Source organism: Peromyscus californicus, unplaced genomic scaffold (assembly GCF_007827085.1).
Source record: "Peromyscus californicus insignis strain IS unplaced genomic scaffold, ASM782708v3 Scaffold_4__1_contigs__length_199733344, whole genome shotgun sequence".
NCBI classification, from domain to species: domain Eukaryota; kingdom Metazoa; phylum Chordata; class Mammalia; order Rodentia; family Cricetidae; genus Peromyscus; species Peromyscus californicus.
The window spans coordinates 100329664-100347358 of NW_026294562.1; the positions used below are offsets into that span (position 1 = coordinate 100329664).

General features: G+C 48.6%; 1 protein-coding gene across 3 annotated transcripts; it reads left to right on the forward strand.

The window, feature by feature from the left end:
• Positions 1-5235: 5235 nt before the first annotated feature.
• Rhog (ras homolog family member G) lies at positions 5236-17422 on the forward strand. 3 transcript variants are annotated; one of them, XM_052762278.1, is made up of 2 exons: positions 5236-5343; positions 16229-17422. In XM_052762278.1, the coding sequence occupies exon 2, from the start codon at positions 16297-16299 to the stop codon at positions 16870-16872; it is 576 nt and encodes a 191-aa protein (XP_052618238.1). In that variant the 5' UTR covers positions 5236-5343; positions 16229-16296; the 3' UTR covers positions 16873-17422. The 3 variants fall into 3 exon arrangements, with proteins under 3 accessions (XP_052618238.1, XP_052618239.1, XP_052618240.1); XM_052762279.1 differs by lacking the exon at positions 5236-5343 and adding an exon at positions 5524-5644; XM_052762280.1 differs by lacking the exon at positions 5236-5343 and adding an exon at positions 5825-5960.
• Positions 17423-17695: the final 273 nt, after the last annotated feature.

Below are 17695 nucleotides of genomic sequence, written 5' to 3' on the forward strand. Positions count from 1 at the left end.
GCATGTAATAATAAGTCATAAGTCCCATCCAGTCTCAGAGCTGTTCCCATGTCAAGGGATCAACATATGTGTTATCTGTCTTGTAGTTTTTCTAGGTTTATTTCTTTATGTCTGTAGCCAAAATTTTCAGGGAGTCTTCCCCAATCAAATCTGGTCTCTACTAATTTTGAAGGAATCCACAGTCTTTCATTTCCTGTGAAAACAAAAGTATAACCTCTCCCCCAATACAATACAGTTTCTGAATTCCATTTTAAAGTTAAGATATCCGTAAAGTATCTAGCCTGGTTTATTCAGCTGTTCCTTTTACAATCCCATGTCTCCCAGCAGCTGCCATTTGTTCATCAGCATTCAAAAAATTCAAAGTCATCCGGGCGGTGGTGGCGCATGCCTTTAATCCCAGCACTTGGGAGACAGAGCCAGGCGGATCTCTGTGAGTTCGAGGCCAGCCTGGGCTACCAAGTGAGTTCCAGAAGAGGCGCAAAGCTACACAGAGAAACCCTGTCTCGAAAAACAAAAAAACAAAACAAAAAAAAAAAAAAATTCAAAGTCAACACAACACCATACAGGGTCCAGACTCCCTGTGTATTTCCCATCTTTACATGGCTTATTCTTTTTATATTACTTTACTTTCTTTAAAGACTTTACTTAGTTATTTTTAAACTATTTTTTCCCTACAACTGCCTATACTCATTTTCTTTTCTTTCTTATGCACCCATGAACATTGTAACCTGTTTAAATTTTGTTGTTGTTGTTCTGGACCTGTTTTATTGTGCGCCTGTAGTGTTCTCTGATCATGTGAGCCAAATTTCAACTACTAAGTAGTAACTAGGTCCTCTGCTGTGAGGCTCTGGTGGTTGGATCCGCCCCCTCCTTGGGTCTGTGAAAGCCCAGTGTTAAGCCCATGGGCCTGGCTGAGAGCTGTGATTAACTGGGAGCTGTGTTTAACTGCCTCAGTTCTAGGAAGTTGGTGCCTGTACCACCCAGGCATTTTTTACTTAGCTTGTTTCTATTTAGCATGCTAGCTGCTCAAGTGCTCTGCTGTACAGCAGCACCTCTTAAAGGAGCCATATTATTTTTTTTTTCAGCTTTCTCAGGTTCTATGTGGAAATTCGGGCCTCACACTGAAGCCCATATATAACAAGTCTTTCTCTGCCCCACCAGCCAGCTCCCAAATAACAACACAAAGACATTATTAATTAGGAAAGCTCAGCCTTAGCTTAGGCTTGTCTCACTAACTCTTAAAACTCAAATTAACCCTTTATATGTAGCAAGAATTCTAATTGGCTTTAATAATAAAAACCCAGAGTCAGATATAGGGGTAAATTCCAAAAGATCAGAGAGACAAAAGAGCAAGCTACAGCCACCACCTCTTCTTACCTTGCCAACTCCTCAGCCTGAAAGAGAGTGAGCTCCTGTCTCCTCCTGTGTTGTATTCCTCTCTCCACCCAGCCATATCACTTCCTGTCTCCATCTCCCGAGTGTTGGGATCAAAGGTGTGTGCCACCACTTTTTGGCTCTATTTCTCTTTTAGATTGAATCAATCTTGTGTAGCCCAGGGTGGCCTTGAACTCACAGAGATCCGTCTGCGTCTGCCTCCCAAGTGCTGGGTTTAAAGGTTTGTGTCACCACTGCCTGGCCTTTATGGCTAACTAGTGGCTTAGCTCCGCACTCTGATCTTCAGGCAAGCTTTATTTGTTAGATCACAAACAAAAAACCACCACATTTCCCCCTTTTTGTCTAAAATAAAGAAGGTTATAACTAATATAAGAAAAACTATATACAATAAATACAATAACTAGATAAAATATATACAGGCAATAAACACATCAACAATGTCTAGTCCATTTGCATTTGACAAATTCAGAGAAAGTACTCCATTATCTATCCTGTCTTGGTGAGTCCAACGTCTTGTACCGAATTCACTTTGTATCCTAACTTACATTACCACCTAAAACTATCTTTTGATGTCTCTCAACCTTTTACACTTTACACCTCTTTAGTGAATTTCTTTTTTGAGTCTGGACAAGAAAAACTATAACTATCTAGTCTTGAACTCCCTCAGAGACCCAAGAAGGAAATAATATTACCTGAGTAAACAGGAAGTGCAAGCAAGCAACTTCCAAAAAATGTGAGAAATGACAGAAACAGCTGGCTGCCTGGACAGTCACCCAAGGTTCCTCTGCAATGTTGGGGCATCCATTTTGGCCTACAGGCCTAGCATATCTGACAGAATTTTCTGTGAAGCAAGTTTTTATGAAGGGCCTTCCTGCCTTGTCTTGGCAAACTTCAGCAGTCCTTTCTTTTGCATCCTGCTTGTCCCATTTGGACAGCAATATATCTTTACACAGTGTACAAATATCCTACAAGAGTCCAGGAGCTCAAGGTCAACCTCAGCTAATTAGGAACTAGAGCCTCACTATAGGAAACAAACAACAAAACCTTCCCTATGTCCTCTCACTTCTGAATATCCAGGTTCTGTGGGTATCCTTGTCTCTCAGTTGTTTATAAGCTGTAACACGTACTACTAGTACAGACTCATCTGATTGGGGAAAGCTCATGAAAGACTAAGAAAAAGAATACGGGATGAATGTTCTTCAGCTTAACATTCTCCTCCTCCAAGAAGCCTTTCCAGCATGCCTTTAATTCCAACACTTGAGAGGCAGAGGCAGGTGGATCTCTGTGAGTTTGAGGCCAGCCTGGTCTATATAGTGAGTTCCAGGACAGCCAGAGCTACACAGAAGTCTTGTCTCAAAAAAAAAAAAGCCTTTCCAGATGGATCCACCATTCTGCCTATTCCCTTCTTCTAGCTTTATTGACTCTTCTCACATTTGTGACACACAGCAGTTCCAAATCACATGGGTGCCAATGACTCTATACATATTAGTCATTTATTGAAGCAATTTCATTCCACAGATGTCTACTGAACACAGGTGTGTGCTCAGACCTGCCTGTGCCAGGCCCAGTGGGTGGACCTAGAGATGAATCAGACACAACCTCAAAGGACTTAACAGTTGGTAGAGGAGACAGACATTAGACACAGATACAATTTACTAGAACTCAAAACAGGATGACCTAAGTGATATTAAAGAACTATGAGCAATATGCTATATGCATAAACCTCAATTACTTAATTATTATTCTTGAGAGTGCATCACAGAAGGTCAGAGCTGAAGGGTATCATCTATTTCAACCCCTTGTTTTCCAGCAGGGGAACCTGAGATTCAGAAATGGGTAAGGACACGGCGTAAAATCTTCCTAGTCTGACTTGTAGACTTCAAGGTCATCTGAAACCCAGTCCTGGGATTTTTCCTCCTCTTCTGTTAGCTTCAAATCCAATAATCCCATATCCCATCAAACAGATATCTGGGAAAGTGCTCCCTCCTGGTCTAAGGTGAGGCAAACCCAAGACACTGAGCACTCTGGAGGCAGAGTATGATCCCAGGCTGCCAACCCAGTCTTTCAATCTACTGTACTGAATGCTCTTACCACTCTGTTGCTACCACTATACCCTGCAATTGATTCTAAAATACACATGCCATTGTTTGTGGTGTTAGGGTACAGGCCTAAGCAATCTACCACTGAGCAATAGTCGAATTTTCAAATATTTTTTCAGATTTTTTTGTTTTGTTTTTCTGAAACAGGGTTGCGTGTATAGCCTTGGCTGTCGGGGAACCAGCTCTGTAGACAAGGCTGGCCTCACACTCACAGAGATCCACCTGCCTCTGCCTCCCAAGTGTTGGGATTAAAGGCATGTGCCACCATGCCTGGCTAGAGCTTTTTTTTTTTTTTTTAAGGTCTCATAGAGCCCAGACTAGACTCGAACTTCTGAACCTCCTGTCCCCACCTCCTGAATCCTAAGATTATAAGTGCGTGCTACCACACCTAGCTTGGAACATACCATTATTAACGGCTTCATCAAAACCACCTGAATGTAAGGTACACTTCAGAACCCTGTTATTTCTAGGACTCACAAACCTCTTTCCATGCACCAGTTCTGCCCTCCCAAATTTCCCCTAACCCCTTCTGTTCTCCTCTCCCCACAGGGAGGAATTTGTCTCAAGGACCAAAGGAGAGGAAGAAGGTCCAAAAGCCATCGGAACAGGTTTCTGAAGGATCTCAGAACTCGCTTTCAATCACTCAGTCATTGACCAGCCGGAATCTGATTGTCTTAACTGCACTTTCTTAGAGTAGCACGGACACCTATTCTGTTATTTTCACATCCACTGGGTGGAGAATTTTTTTGTTGATTTTATTAAAAAAAAAAAAAGAATTGGTACTTGGAAAGGTTAAAGTATTTTGTCAGAACTGATTCTCTTTATTTGGAAGTCCTCTGTAAGATGGGTTGTCCATCTCGTGCCGTTTCCACTGCACCTAGCGGAGCTCTGCACGTGGTAGGGCACCCAGAAAGTTGAAAGAACCAAGAATGTGGATTCTCCGGTCAAAGCTCCGCGCCAAGGCCGGGGGTAGAGGCACCAGGGGGCGCCCACGAGTCCGTCCACTCGCCTGTCTCTAGGGCCCAAGCCGGACCTCAGGTCTGGGTGCGGTCCTACCGCTCCAAGCAGCTGCGCGCCAGGCCGAATTTGGGGAACAAGAGGAGCCCCACGTCTTCCCACGCCCCGCCCCCTCCCCAGAGCCCCGCGGAGCCGCGAGGTGCGGAACCACGACGCGACATCCTGTTTTTGGGGCCCGCGCAGCTCCGCCTGCGTCTCTGCTGATCGTGTCTTTTCCCGGGGTGCTGACGGCAGCTGCCCTTCCCCCCAGTCTCCCCACCCTCCCTAGGGGTCTGGGACCTTCCCACTGCTGAATCACCACCACCCGGCACTCTCCCAAGGCTCAGGGCAGGGGTGGGGACTGCCCCAGCCTGACCCATTCCGCCTAACCCCTAACCAGCCACGGCTACCTCTAGATCCCCGCGCTGAGCGGAAGGCATTTCTCAGCCTTCCCGCGGGAGTGAGATACCAGGAAGAGAACCAATGCCTGGTGCCTAGCTTAGGGCCTCTGTAGGGTGGGATGCCAAGGGAAAGCGGGGAGACCTGACCTTGAGAGGCCAGGCTCGAGGGGCCTCGGGGGCCATAGGGCGAAGGGTGGAGGGAAACAGGGGGTGCGGGACTGCGGTGGAGGGCAAAGCTTGCAGAAGACCGCGGGTAGGAGGGTGGGGGCGAGAGGCCGCCGACTTCCTGGTCCGCCCCGCCCCGGCCGGCCCGCCCCCGCGCCCCGCCCCGCCCGGGCCCGCCGGCCCGTCCCCCACCCCCCCACTTCCTCCGGCCTCCAGCTCTCACTTCCTTCTTGAGCCCAGAGCCGCCGCCGCCGCCCCCAGCTCCCCCGTCGCGGGGAGGGCACCAGGTGAGGCCCGGCTCGGGCCGGTGGGCAGGGGTCTTGGGAAGAGGAGCGCGGCCGGCTGGGACTGGCTGGGCGCTCGGGAGCCGGGAAGTTTGCAGGAGGGGGGGGCCTCGGGCGGGAGGTTCTCGTTCACAGCAAGTTGGGCGGGCGCGGCAGGCCGGGCGGGGACAGCGGCCACCTCGAGTCGATCGCTGATGGCTGGGTTGAGGGTGGGATCCGGGGGGACAGCGCGGGATCCCGAGAGCCGCGAGGGATCGCTGAGATCCGAGCCGTGAGAGACTCGGAAGTGGGAAAGCGCTGAGCTGTGAGGATGGGACTCTGCGGTGGGGTGCCTTCAAAAGTTGTGGGGGGTGCTCAATAGTGTGTGAAAGGAGAGGGCCTCTGGCTTAGAGAAGGCGCGCTCTCTGCCCTGCAGTTGTGACATTTGTGAAGCTGAGAGGGGGGCGGTGTCTGGGGCCTCTGAAGCTTGAGAATGCCGAGAAAGATTTCACCCAGGAAGGTCGGAGCCAGTCTATAGCTACACTGTTGCTGCAGCCCTCCGGAGGGCCGGGTGGGGAATCCCCGCTCCTTCTCTCTGGATTTTTCTGAGCCGACCTCCTTATCTCTGTGCCATGCAACAGGTATTTAGTGAACATGTCTGTTGTGTCTAACTGACTCAATCTGGCCTTGCTTTTTTGAGGATAAACTGAGAGAGGGAAAGGTCTCAATACCAACAGTCACTGACAACGTATAGGACTTTGAGAGGCAGCTGGGAGTGCTGGCTTTCGGGAATGATTGAGAACTGTCTCTTAGTCTTCGCTCTCACCTGAATTCCACATGCTGCCTTCCTCCACTCTCCTTAGTGTCTACCACATCCATCTTCTTCAGTCTTTTTCCCCGCAACCACATAGATATACATAGGCCCTGATCTCACACTTAACCCTGCCCTGCTGGTTTCTCTTCGGTTCTCTGCAGCCCCCCCCCCCCTTCCCATCTCTTCCCAGCCTCTGGCTAACACACACATAACCCCCTTTTGTTTCCATTTTCCCTGCTGCCCTTGTTTGTCTCCTTCCTTGTGTCCCGATCTTTAGCTTTGGTGTCAGAAACTGCTTTAGACTTGAGTTTGAGAGCCCATTCACACTTCCTTAGCTTAGAGATGCAGGCTGCAGCCTCCCAATGATGGAGATGATTAAAGGGCTGGAAACGTGCACACACGAGTAAACATGCAAGTTCTGGTGTGTCAACATCTTTATCTCTTAGAGACAAAATAACTGCCCTCAGCCTTGAGAAGGCCCAGAGCAGAAGCCAGCAGAATGAGGGGAACCTGCCGTGGGTGGGTGACGGTGTGGTTAGGCAGAGGGAAGCAGTGTGTAGCAGTCGGAGTAGGGTGACACAAGAATAAGACCAGTGAGAAAGGCCATGGGAAATCAAAACTACCCTGATTGTTAGGTGCTCAACGAAGAATCCAGCCTAGGAGTTGGGGGACTAGCCTGAAGGTCCTGGTCTCCCAGCACTTACTGGTTCCAACCAGTGGGGAGAATGGGGTGGGCTATTTGATGTGACAAGAAAAGGAGGGGGCAAAGGGAAGATTCTGGAGGGAAAACTTCAGTCCCAACTGGCTTTAAATTTTTGACTAGGAATGGGATATAAGAAAAAGGGGTTTGTCCCTCTTCCCTGCAGCTTTCTGGGGACTGCAGAGGTTAGGTACTTGCATTTTCTGGTGTGTGTCAGAGCCTTGCCGGGGACTTCTGACCCTTCTGTCTTTAAGCATCCTTGATATTTGCTTCTTACCTAGGACTCTGTTCCCTCTCTGTAAGAAATTTCTCCAAAGTCTAACAGAGTCTGTCCTGGCCCTGTAAGTTCTTGTCTGCATTCTCGAGCCTCTTCCTCAGCCTTCGGAGTGCATGCTCGGATTTTGTCTGTCCCTACCTCCTCTGCTCTTCTGTATTAACTGCTCTCCATGAGAATAAAAGAGAAGTGGAGGGGAGCAAGTGCCACAATTGGAGGATTTTCCAGCAAAGCTAAATTTAAGAGCTGGGCTCCTTCCCTTTCCTATCCTCTTACCACTCACAGTTGTCCCTCTCCCCTCCATTCTTTCTTCCTCTAGTCCTGCCCTTCTCCACCTGTCTTTCCTACTCTCGTGTCTGGGAGGTACAGAGGTTTGGCCCCACGGAGGAAATCCCAGGGATCTGTATTAAATCCCAGCTCAGGAAAGGATGTGCATACAGCACATTTTCTCAGCATCACAGCTCAATAAAAATGCTCAGGAGCCCTGATTCCTAGCTTGACAAACCAGTACTTAATTTAGTATTCTGTATAACTAAGCAACCCACAGGGCTCTGAGGGCAAAGAGAGGATGGAAGTAACAGGGTTTTTCTCTTAGGCAAGGTCTGGCTCCACTGGAAGTTTAAACTAATTGCAAGAAAAATATGATCAGGATGGGAGGGATCTAAGTGGAAAAATACCATGGGTGGGGGGCTACCTAGGGAGCTGGTGTGGAGGCTTTGGCTATAGAAGTGTGGCTAAGGTAATATGAGAAGAAGTGGCAGGGTGACATTGTTACATGTACATGTCACCTGCTTAGCAATCTGGGCTTTGGAGAGTTGCTTTGGGGGAGCTGTTAAGGCAGATGAGGTGTCTGATAGGAGCTTATAGGGGGTTATAAGCAGGAAGATAGGAGAGGTTGTGGTCATACAGGCAGGCGTTAAGATACTAGGGTGATAGTAGCTGGAGAACCTGGAATAAGAAGGATACCTCGGTACAGACTGAAAGCCGCTTCCCTTCACGTACAGTGTTGATCCATCAGTGGGAAGGTTTGTAGGGGTCTGTGAGAAGATCTTCGAAGGGAAACCAAAGACAAAGCCTGGGCCACCTCCCCAGATCAGACTGGTTTTCCTGTCCAGGGTCCAGCTTCCTCTTTTGTCCTCGTCTCACATTGGGGGGAGGGCATGTCCCCAGGAGCTAAAGGCCAGAGGAGGAGCTTCTCGGCTAGGGCAGGACCAGGGTGGCTGGCTGTGCAGTAGGATGTTAGTGATAAACCATGAGCACTCCAAGATGGGCCGGGAGCTAGGGAGGCTTGGGGATTTAAACACAAAAGGATGCAGACAGATGTCAACCTGACTCTTTTGGCTCATTTATTTATTTATTTTAGATTTGTTTATGGACATGGGTGTTTTGCCTACATGTGTGTATGTGTTCCACATCCATGTGGTACATCTAGGTGTTAGATCCCCTGGACTGGAACTCTATGGATTTGTGAGCCACTCTGTGGGTGCTGGGAATCAAATCTGGGTCCTCTGCAAGAACAAGTGCTCTTAAATCTACTAAGCCATCTCTCCAGCCCTCTGGCGCATTACTAAGAAGCAAACAATGCTAAGGCCATCTTGAATGAAGTCAAAGGTCAGACTAACAGTCTTCACCTTCTCTGCTTTGTGAGAGTAACATCAGGCCAAAGGTTTAGGAGATCCAGATCCTTACTCTTTCTTGGCTCTATTTCAACATTAGGTTGCAAGCCAGGCCTGGTGGTATACACACACCTTTATCCCAGTGTTTGGGAGGCAGAAGCCAGCCTGGTCTACCTATCAAGTTCCAAACCAGCCAGGGTGATATAGTGAGACCCTGTCTTAAAAAAAAAAAAAGAAAGAAAAAGCTCACAACAAAAAAACCAATTTGCATTTTTCAATACGTCCAAAGGGCACAGTGAACACTGATAGGTTTGACTGACTGTCCCTCCTCTAAGAGATAGAGCAGTGCCTCAGACTCAGCCTTCCTGTCTTACCAGCCTTGATCTCTCCAGGGCAGAACTGTCGCTCCTTATGCAAAGTACAAAGATTGCTATGGGTTGAGAGATAAGAAGGCAGTGATGCTGGAATTTTGTTGCAGGACTCCAGGATGGGGGTGTTATATACCCTGTCCTCTGCCCAGTGCTGCACCCACTGACAGTGGAAAACAGATGCGGAGTTTCCTCCCTGGTGTTTTTTTCCCTTGTGGAAACCCCCTCAGACCTTGCGTGACACACTGAAAGGACTAGGAAGCCCTGGGTTTCTCTGTGTTTTTAAGTAGGGGAGGCAGGATTGCCCGGTTGGCACCCACAGGCTCATGTGAAGTGAGCAAAAGCAAAGGAAGTGCCACTTCACAAGCCTTTCATGGGGCCCAGAGAGTGCTGCTGAGCTGCTCGGCGGGGAGAAGCCAGTGTGTGAGCCTTCCTCTGTGCTGCTGGGTGGGGGAGGGGCAGCTTGGCTCCCCAAGCTGGCGCTGCCCTGTCTCTGGAGCTCACCCTTTGTGGAACACCCTGGGTGTTGGGGTGAGCATGGGACAGACTTGGTAGTGCTGTCTGAACCTTCCTCTGTCCTCTGCTACAATTGTCTTCTTTCTTCCTCCTTTGCAATGCCCAGTAAGTAGCATCAACTCTCTGCTCTTGCCCTACCTACAACAGTGCAAAATCCTTTCTCCAGGAGCCCAGAGATGGAGAGTGAGAAAAAGAGGAGAGTCCCTCGGTGTGGCATTTTGGTTTGTTTTTTTTGTTGTTGTTTTGTTTTTCGAGACAGGATTTCTTTCTCTGTGTAGCCCTGGCTGTCCTGGAACTCACTTTGAAGACCAGGCTGGCCTGTTTCTGCTGATATTAAAGGCGTGAGCTCGGGGTTTTGTTGTTTTGTTTTTTAAGGCTGAGAACTAGGTTCTCTTAGGCTTTTCCCTGCTGATGCTGAGAAGGGGAAGAAAGAGTCTCAGCCCTTGGCCTGGTCCCAGTCCCACACTGACCTCATGTCTCTCCTAGCTTCCTCCTCCCAGCCCAGCTGCAGGCAGCTGCAGCCCCAGTGTGAGCCTCCTTGTGCCACCTCTCCTCTGTCCTCCCGTCGGAACAAACAAACAAACAAACAAACAAGCTTGCAGGGCCCTGTCCCTGGCTTGGTTGTCTTCGGCCAACCAAGTCCAGTCCTAAGCCTCTCTTCTACTTTTTCTTCCCATTTTCTGCAGGCCCTCTGAGTTACCGTTGCTTGACCTCTCCCTCTCTCGTAGCTGAGAACAGAGCAGTCTAGCTTGTGGGTTCATTACCCTAACTTTCTGTTTCTCTGTGTGAGGAAGAAGTTGGCTACCTTTGTCCAGTGTCTCTTGGACATAGAAGCTTTCCTTGTTCCCAGTCTCAATGTCAGGATTGATGGGGGGTAGGGGAGCGTTGTATATCACTCTGCAACTTTTGCTCAGCCTTGTGCTGGGCTTCTGCAAATAAACAGGCTTCCGTCCCCACACATCATCCAGATCAGTTACTACTGGGAAAGGTTGTGTGAAGAAGGTGGGAAACAGAACCGAGTCCAGAGGACAGGAAGAATCTGAAGGGGTGCACAACATTCATGGGAGATGAGCTCTTGTGTGCAAAGAGGGGCAGATTGAGCTCACTGTTTGTTTTTTACTGACAGCGCCATGTGCTATACTCAGGGAGTCAGAAATCAGGCAGGACTTTGCCCTCTAGGCTTTCCCAGTCTAAGGACAAGAGATAAGATTCTGATTGGCTCCATATGAAATAGACAGGGACTAGACATTGGATCAGTGAAATCATTTGTGACATGGATTATGTACAGAAACTTTATTATTATTATTGTTTTGGGTTTTTTTTTTTTTCTTTTTTGGTTTTTCAAGACAAGATTTTTCTGTCATACTGGCTGTCCTGGAACTCGCTTGGTAGACCTGCCTGCCTCTGCTACCCAAGTGCTGGGATTTAAGGTGAGCGTTACCACCACTGCCGCCGCCGCCACCACCACTACCTAGCTTGTACAGAACATTCTAGGAGTAGGTGGCAGTAGTGCTTGTCCCTGCTAATGCTGCTTGTGTTTTGGGGGTAGAGACTGTGGAGGTCTCTTTGCAAAGGACAGGGTAGTGTAGTCAGAGGTAAGGTTTGGAATGTGTGTTGGTGTTGTCGGTAGGTAGCCGGAGGGTTGCAAAATACCGAGAGCTTTGTGTTAGAGAGGTGGTTAGAAGGCTGTAGGATTACACGTACCCATCTTTTAGAGCCCCCGCTTCCCCTCCCCCACTCCCAGTTGGGACACTTCCCCTGCTCTAACTGCCACAGAGATCAGGCAATCAGGCAAACATCAGTACTTCCTTTTCCTCCCCATTCTGGGCCTGCTTGGGACACACCCCAAGGCCAGGGCCCACTGGATGGAAGCTGGACTCCAGGGACCATACTCACCCTGATAGGCTCCATCCTCCTGCCCCATGAGCTATGTTCCCACACTAACCCATCTAGAGCCACTTCAAGGTAATTAGCGAGTTTTTTTTTTAGGGGGGGGCTGTCTTTCTCCACTAAAACTCAGTATTGTTGGCTGGGGCAGGCTTGAGTGGGGGGTCCAGCCTCTTCATGATAAAGGCTGGCCCAGCACATCAAAAGGCAGTGGTTGTACACTCCTGTGTGTCTAGCCCTGTACTCAAAGCTTTTCTGTGGTTGAGGTGACAGAAAACCAGCCTGCTGTTTAAGGGGATATCTGTCACTTATGTGTAGAGAAGGAGATTCACATGGAGCCAAAGCAGAGTTACAAGAGTTACAAGGAGTTACAAGTTACAGAGTTACACATGCTATGGAAACGCGAATAATTCAGTAGCTTTATGGCATGGTGAGATTTGGGCTAGGCCTTGAAGAATCAGGAGGATTTGAGTGGGAAAGGGAGTAGCGGCAGAAAGAAAAACAAGCATAAAATCTGAGATAGAAGAATAGCCAGGACTTGCCAGGTGTGCTGGCACACACCTTTAATCCCAGCACTCCGGAGGCGGAGACAAGTGGGTCTCTGTGAGTTTGAGGCCAGCCAGGCTATGCAGTGAAACCCTGTCTTAAAAAAGGTGGGGAGAGGGGCGTGGAGGAGAGACCAGATTTGCTTTACAGACCCTTTTGGAGCAAGGAGCTAGGAACTCATACTAAGTGCCCTATATCACGCACATATGGTATATCAATGCACTTAGCCTTTATAGCAACTCCGTGAGACAGTACTACTGTGGCTAAATTTGAGAGATAAGGAAATTGAAGATTAAAGAGGCAATTCATCCTAAATCCAGGGTCACAAAACTAGTGATCTAATCCTGGTGGTGAAACTAGGATTTAAATCCAGGCCTGTTTGATTCTAAAGCCCCTCTTACATTATTATCAACTTTGAATGACACAGAGTCCAGGCATGATCTGAATGAGTTAAATTGGGTATAGAAATCTAGAACATGCCAGGCAGTGGTGGCACACTCCTTTAGCCCCAGCACTTGGGAGGCAGAGCCAGGCGGATCTCTGTGAGTTCGAGGCCAGCCTGGTCTACAGAGCGAGATCCAGGAAAGGCACCAAAACTACACAGAGAAACCCTGTCTCAAAAAAAAACAAACAAAAAAATGTAGAACAAGTTGCTGTCATTTGCTAATAAATAGATCTTTAAACATCAATTATTTATTTATTAAACCAAGTTTGATTCTTTTTTAGATTATATTTATTACTAGGGAGTAGAATTCTGGAGATTGAATGGACCTACATATACTAGGCAAGTTCATACCACTGAGTCACATCCCAGTCATAATCAAAATCCAGTCCTAGATATTGGCCTCCTACAGCACTGACAGTCTTTTCTTCCGGTTTGATATAAGTTAGAGAAGCCTGTGGTGTATAGTGTAGTAGGTAAGGGAAACTTATCTGACCCACTTCAGCCAAAAAATCATTCAGAGAAAAGAATTGCCAGAGAGCTGGAGATAAGAGCTTAATGGTAGAGCACCAGGCTAGCTTATATGGGGCTCTAGATTCGATCCTTGGTAGAGCTAACAACAGCAACAACAAAAAGATAATAATACTAAAATAAAGGGGGAAAGAGAGGAGAGTTGTATTGGGAGAGGGTGAAGGTTTGAACTGGAAGTAAATAGGGAGGAGTATGCCAAAGCTGCTACTCACATGTAAGCATCCTGGGCCGTGCATATGGACTCGAAGGATGAAAGGCTTTGCTTCTGTCACTGCCCGCGTGCACGGTACACAAATGTATATTCGCTGTCATGCTGCGTCCCCACGAGGCCAGGAAGGCAAGCGTTATGACTCTTGCTATACAGATGAAGAAACTGAGGCTGTGGTAAAGGAAGTGACTCATTTGTTCAAGGCTCCACGGTTAGCAGGGAGCCATGTGATACAATGAAGAAAACTTACAGAGGATTTTGGATCGCAGAACTGGGTTTGTGTCCCAGCCCCCATACTCTAAGTAGCTGTATGAGGCTGGACTACTTCAACAGCTCTGAGTTTGGTTTCTTTGTAGGTCATGGGGAGGATCGGGTAACATGATACCATGCCATCTGTAAAGACTTGTACCGTACAAGTGTTTCATTGAGGGTCAAGGTCAGCAGGTGAGCCCAGTAGGTCAGATTCGGGTATCTAGTGCTCTTGATCACACACCACACCTTGTTTTGGACACTAACTCATTCATAATCCTTTTCCGGTGTCAGGCCCTCTTCCCTAGCCAGCCCGGAAGCTCTTCTCCCTCCCCACTCCTTCCAGGGCTGACTTACTGATCGCTGGTTGATAACCACCTCCCTAGAGAGTCTGTTGAGCTTTCGGCCCTCGGGCCTTGTGACTGCTGGCCAGAAGTCCCTCCTTGCCTTCCTGCCTTCCTGCCCGGTTCTTTGCTGGACTTGGGAGGGTCTTAGTCTTTTTGGTTTTTGGTGTTTTTTTTTTTTTTTTTTTTTTTTTTTTTGGTTTTTCGAGACAGGGTTTCTCTGTGTAGCTTTGCGCCTGACCTGGAACTCACTTGGTAGCCCAGGCTGGCCTCGAACTCACAGAGATCCACCTGGCTCTGCCTCCCGAGTGCTGGGATTAAAGGCGTGCGCCACCACCGCCCGGCCTGGTTTTTGGTCTTTTAAGACAAGGTTTCTCTGTGTAGCTTTACACCTGTCCTGGAACTCGATCTATAAACCAGACTGGCCTCGAACTCACGGAGATCCACCTGCCTCTGCCTTCAGAGTGGGACTGAAGGCGTGCGCCACCACCTCCAGTGAGGTGTCCTACCTGTGCTTAGTCCCCTTCTGTGTTGATCTGAAGATTTCAGGCCCAGGAGTGAAATGCCAGGACTCAAATAATGCAGTGGACACACGAACGACCCCTGCCCCTGAGGCTTTTTTAGCTATTTTTTTAAAGTTAGTATATAATAAAATAGATTTCATTATGAAGTTTTCCTATGTGTGCATCATATTTATCATTATACTTTGCTCATGGTCCCCCCCTCCTCTCTCCACACTGATGTCCTTCCTCTTCCCAGATAGTTCCCCTTCTGCTTTCATGTCACATACACACACACACGCACACATATTTAAATCTGATATATATTTAAATTTAGATTTCACATATGAGAGAAAGCATGCAATATGTTTTCCTCCTTAAGTAAGCCTGTCGGTTTTTGTTTTTGTTTTGAGACAGGGTTTTACTATATATCTTTGGCTGGCCTAGAACTCACTAGGTAGGCTAGGTTGGTCTCAAACTTACAGTAATCCTCCTGCCTCTGCTGCCTGAGTGCTGGGACTATAGGTAAGCACGCCACACTCAGCTATGTGTGCGTGTGTCGGTATGTGCGTTTTGCATGCGTGCCGGTTCCCTCAGAGGCCAGAGGCATAGGCTTCCCTAGATCTGGAGTTACAGGCAATTGTGGAGCTGTTCACAGGGGATGCTGGGAATTGAACTCAGGTCTTCAAAGCAGTACCTGCTCTTAACTGCTGAGCCATCTCTCCAGCCCTGTCATAGACCTTTTACCTTCATTTCTTGGAAAGAAAAACAGGCCCAGAGGGGATAAGTGCCTCGTGCTTGGCTGCGGCAAGGCAGAGCTGAGGTAGAACTTACTCTCTGGTCTTCCAGTCTGAGGTTCTTTCTACTGCCCCAGAGGGCCTTTATTTACATTACTACCCACTCCGAGGGTCTATCTGAAGATCTGAAGGTTGAAAACATACTCATATAAATCAGATGGGAATCCTGTTAATGGGAATGTGAGAAGTAGCCTCATCAAGTAATACCATTTCCCTCCCAGCTGGTCCTAGAAGAAGCTGCAGCCTGGGAGAGAACCAGTGCCAATGCTTGGATCCATTGCAGCCCACTTCCCAACAAGGGGTCCCCCACTACCATCATGCACACTGTCTTTACTTTTGAGGCTTTGGATCAAATATTGGGAGATCAGACTAGTGAGAGGAGCCCATATGTAGTAGATGGTCTAGCAGACCCTTGTATCGAGGAAGAATAAAAATAGCTAGCATTCATTAACCAGGTACTATCCTCAATTTTTTGGGGTTTGTTGTTGTTGTTGTTGTTGTTGTTGTTGTTGTTGTTTTTGTTTTGTTTTTCCAGACAAGGTTTTCTCTGTAGCTTTGGAGCCTGTCTTGGAACTCACTCTATAGACCAAGCTGGCCTCAAACTCACAGAGATCTGCCTGCCTCTACCTCCCGAATGCTAGGATTAAAGGCGTGCGCTGCTACCACCACCACCCGGCGTACAATGTTTTAAATGTGATAACTAATCCATACAATAAGTATGTGGAGTCGATATTATACTCATTTAGCAGATAAGAAAACTGAGGTTCAGAGGAGTGGTTTGTCCACTGTCATTGCTAGAAACAGCAGTTGGACTGGGATTTGATCTTAGGCTCGTACTAGAGCTCATATAATGCTGCAGCTTTGCAGCATCTTGCTCAATACCTCTTCCTTGTTTCTAATGTTTGTCTTGATGAGATTTGGGGATGATGTCAGGATAACTGAGAACAAGAAGTGGGTTTTCTCTGTATATCTTCATCTTTTCTTCTCTCGACGCAAACCGATGGGCGAACCGCGCTATGAAAGTTGCCTTAAATATAAGGCGAGCGCTTTGACCATCTTTTCTTCTCAATAGGGACAGGTCTCCTAAATCAAGAATGTCCCTCTCATCTCTCCATAGGTTACTACTTCCAGTGGAGTCCAGAAGAGCGGGGAGGCACCGCCTCCACTGCGACAGCTTTACACACAATGCAGAGCATCAAGTGTGTGGTGGTGGGTGATGGGGCTGTGGGCAAGACGTGCCTTCTCATCTGCTATACGACTAATGCCTTCCCCAAGGAATACATCCCCACGGTGTTCGACAATTACAGCGCCCAGAGTGCAGTTGACGGGCGCACGGTGAATCTGAACCTGTGGGACACTGCGGGCCAGGAGGAATACGACCGCCTCCGCACCCTTTCCTACCCTCAGACCAACGTCTTTGTCATCTGTTTCTCCATTGCCAGTCCACCCTCCTATGAAAATGTGAGGCACAAGTGGCATCCAGAGGTGTGTCACCACTGCCCTGATGTGCCTATCCTCCTGGTGGGCACCAAGAAGGACCTGAGAGCCCAGCCTGATACCTTACGGCGCCTCAAGGAGCAGGGTCAAGCGCCGATCACACCGCAGCAGGGCCAGGCACTGGCCAAGCAGATCCATGCTGTGCGCTACCTCGAGTGCTCAGCACTGCAGCAGGACGGCGTCAAGGAGGTGTTTGCCGAGGCTGTCCGGGCAGTGCTCAACCCAACTCCGATAAAGCGTGGGCGGTCCTGCATCCTCTTGTGACCCTGGCACTCAGCTTGGAGGCCACCCCATGTTCCCGCACCAGTTGTGCCTTGGCGCCTTGTCTGCCCCCAGCTGTGCCTTAAGGACTAATTCTGGCACCCCTTCCCAGAGGACTCCCTGAATGCCTTTTATTCCTTAAGGAGGTACACAGGGAAAGGGGCTTTGGGCCCCACCCCACTCTGCTTGGGAATACCAAGTATTCCATGAGTTCACCCAAGCCAGGTTGACCTCTCCAAGAGGCCAACCCAGTGCTACCCTCCATTTCCTGCTACTGACCAGTTCATCCAGCTTTCCACAAAGTTGTTGCTGCCTATTGTGGTGCCTCCTGTCAGGTTAGGGGCTCTAACCTCTCTGCCTTTGCTCTTGGAGTAGGCTCTCCAAGATATTCTCTTCCTCCCTCAGGGGAGGAGCCACAGAACCCTGAGAAGAAAACTGCCCTAACCTGCCCCATGTGCCCAGGCCTCATGCGTCTGCTGACTGACTCAGGCCCCGTGCTCCTGGGGGCCTTTCCTACCCCCATCAGCATCAATAAAACCTCCTGTCTCCAGTGGCCCCCGGCTCCTCCCTATGTGCTGGGCATTAGCGGGTGGGCATGAGCTAGGGCTCCCCAGAGACTGGGAACCTTTTGTTTCCTCTAAGAGGGGATAGAAGACAGTAGGCTTCATTGTGGTTCCCTACCACCACCCCTCAATTTCCCTAACAAAGCTCTGGGGCCCAGCCACAGATGCCATAGAAGACTAGGATGCAAAGCTTGAGGAAAAGACTTCCTGGTCAAGGCTCCAAAGTGGGGCGTTGAAAGCCATGAGTCTAAAGACATGTGCTT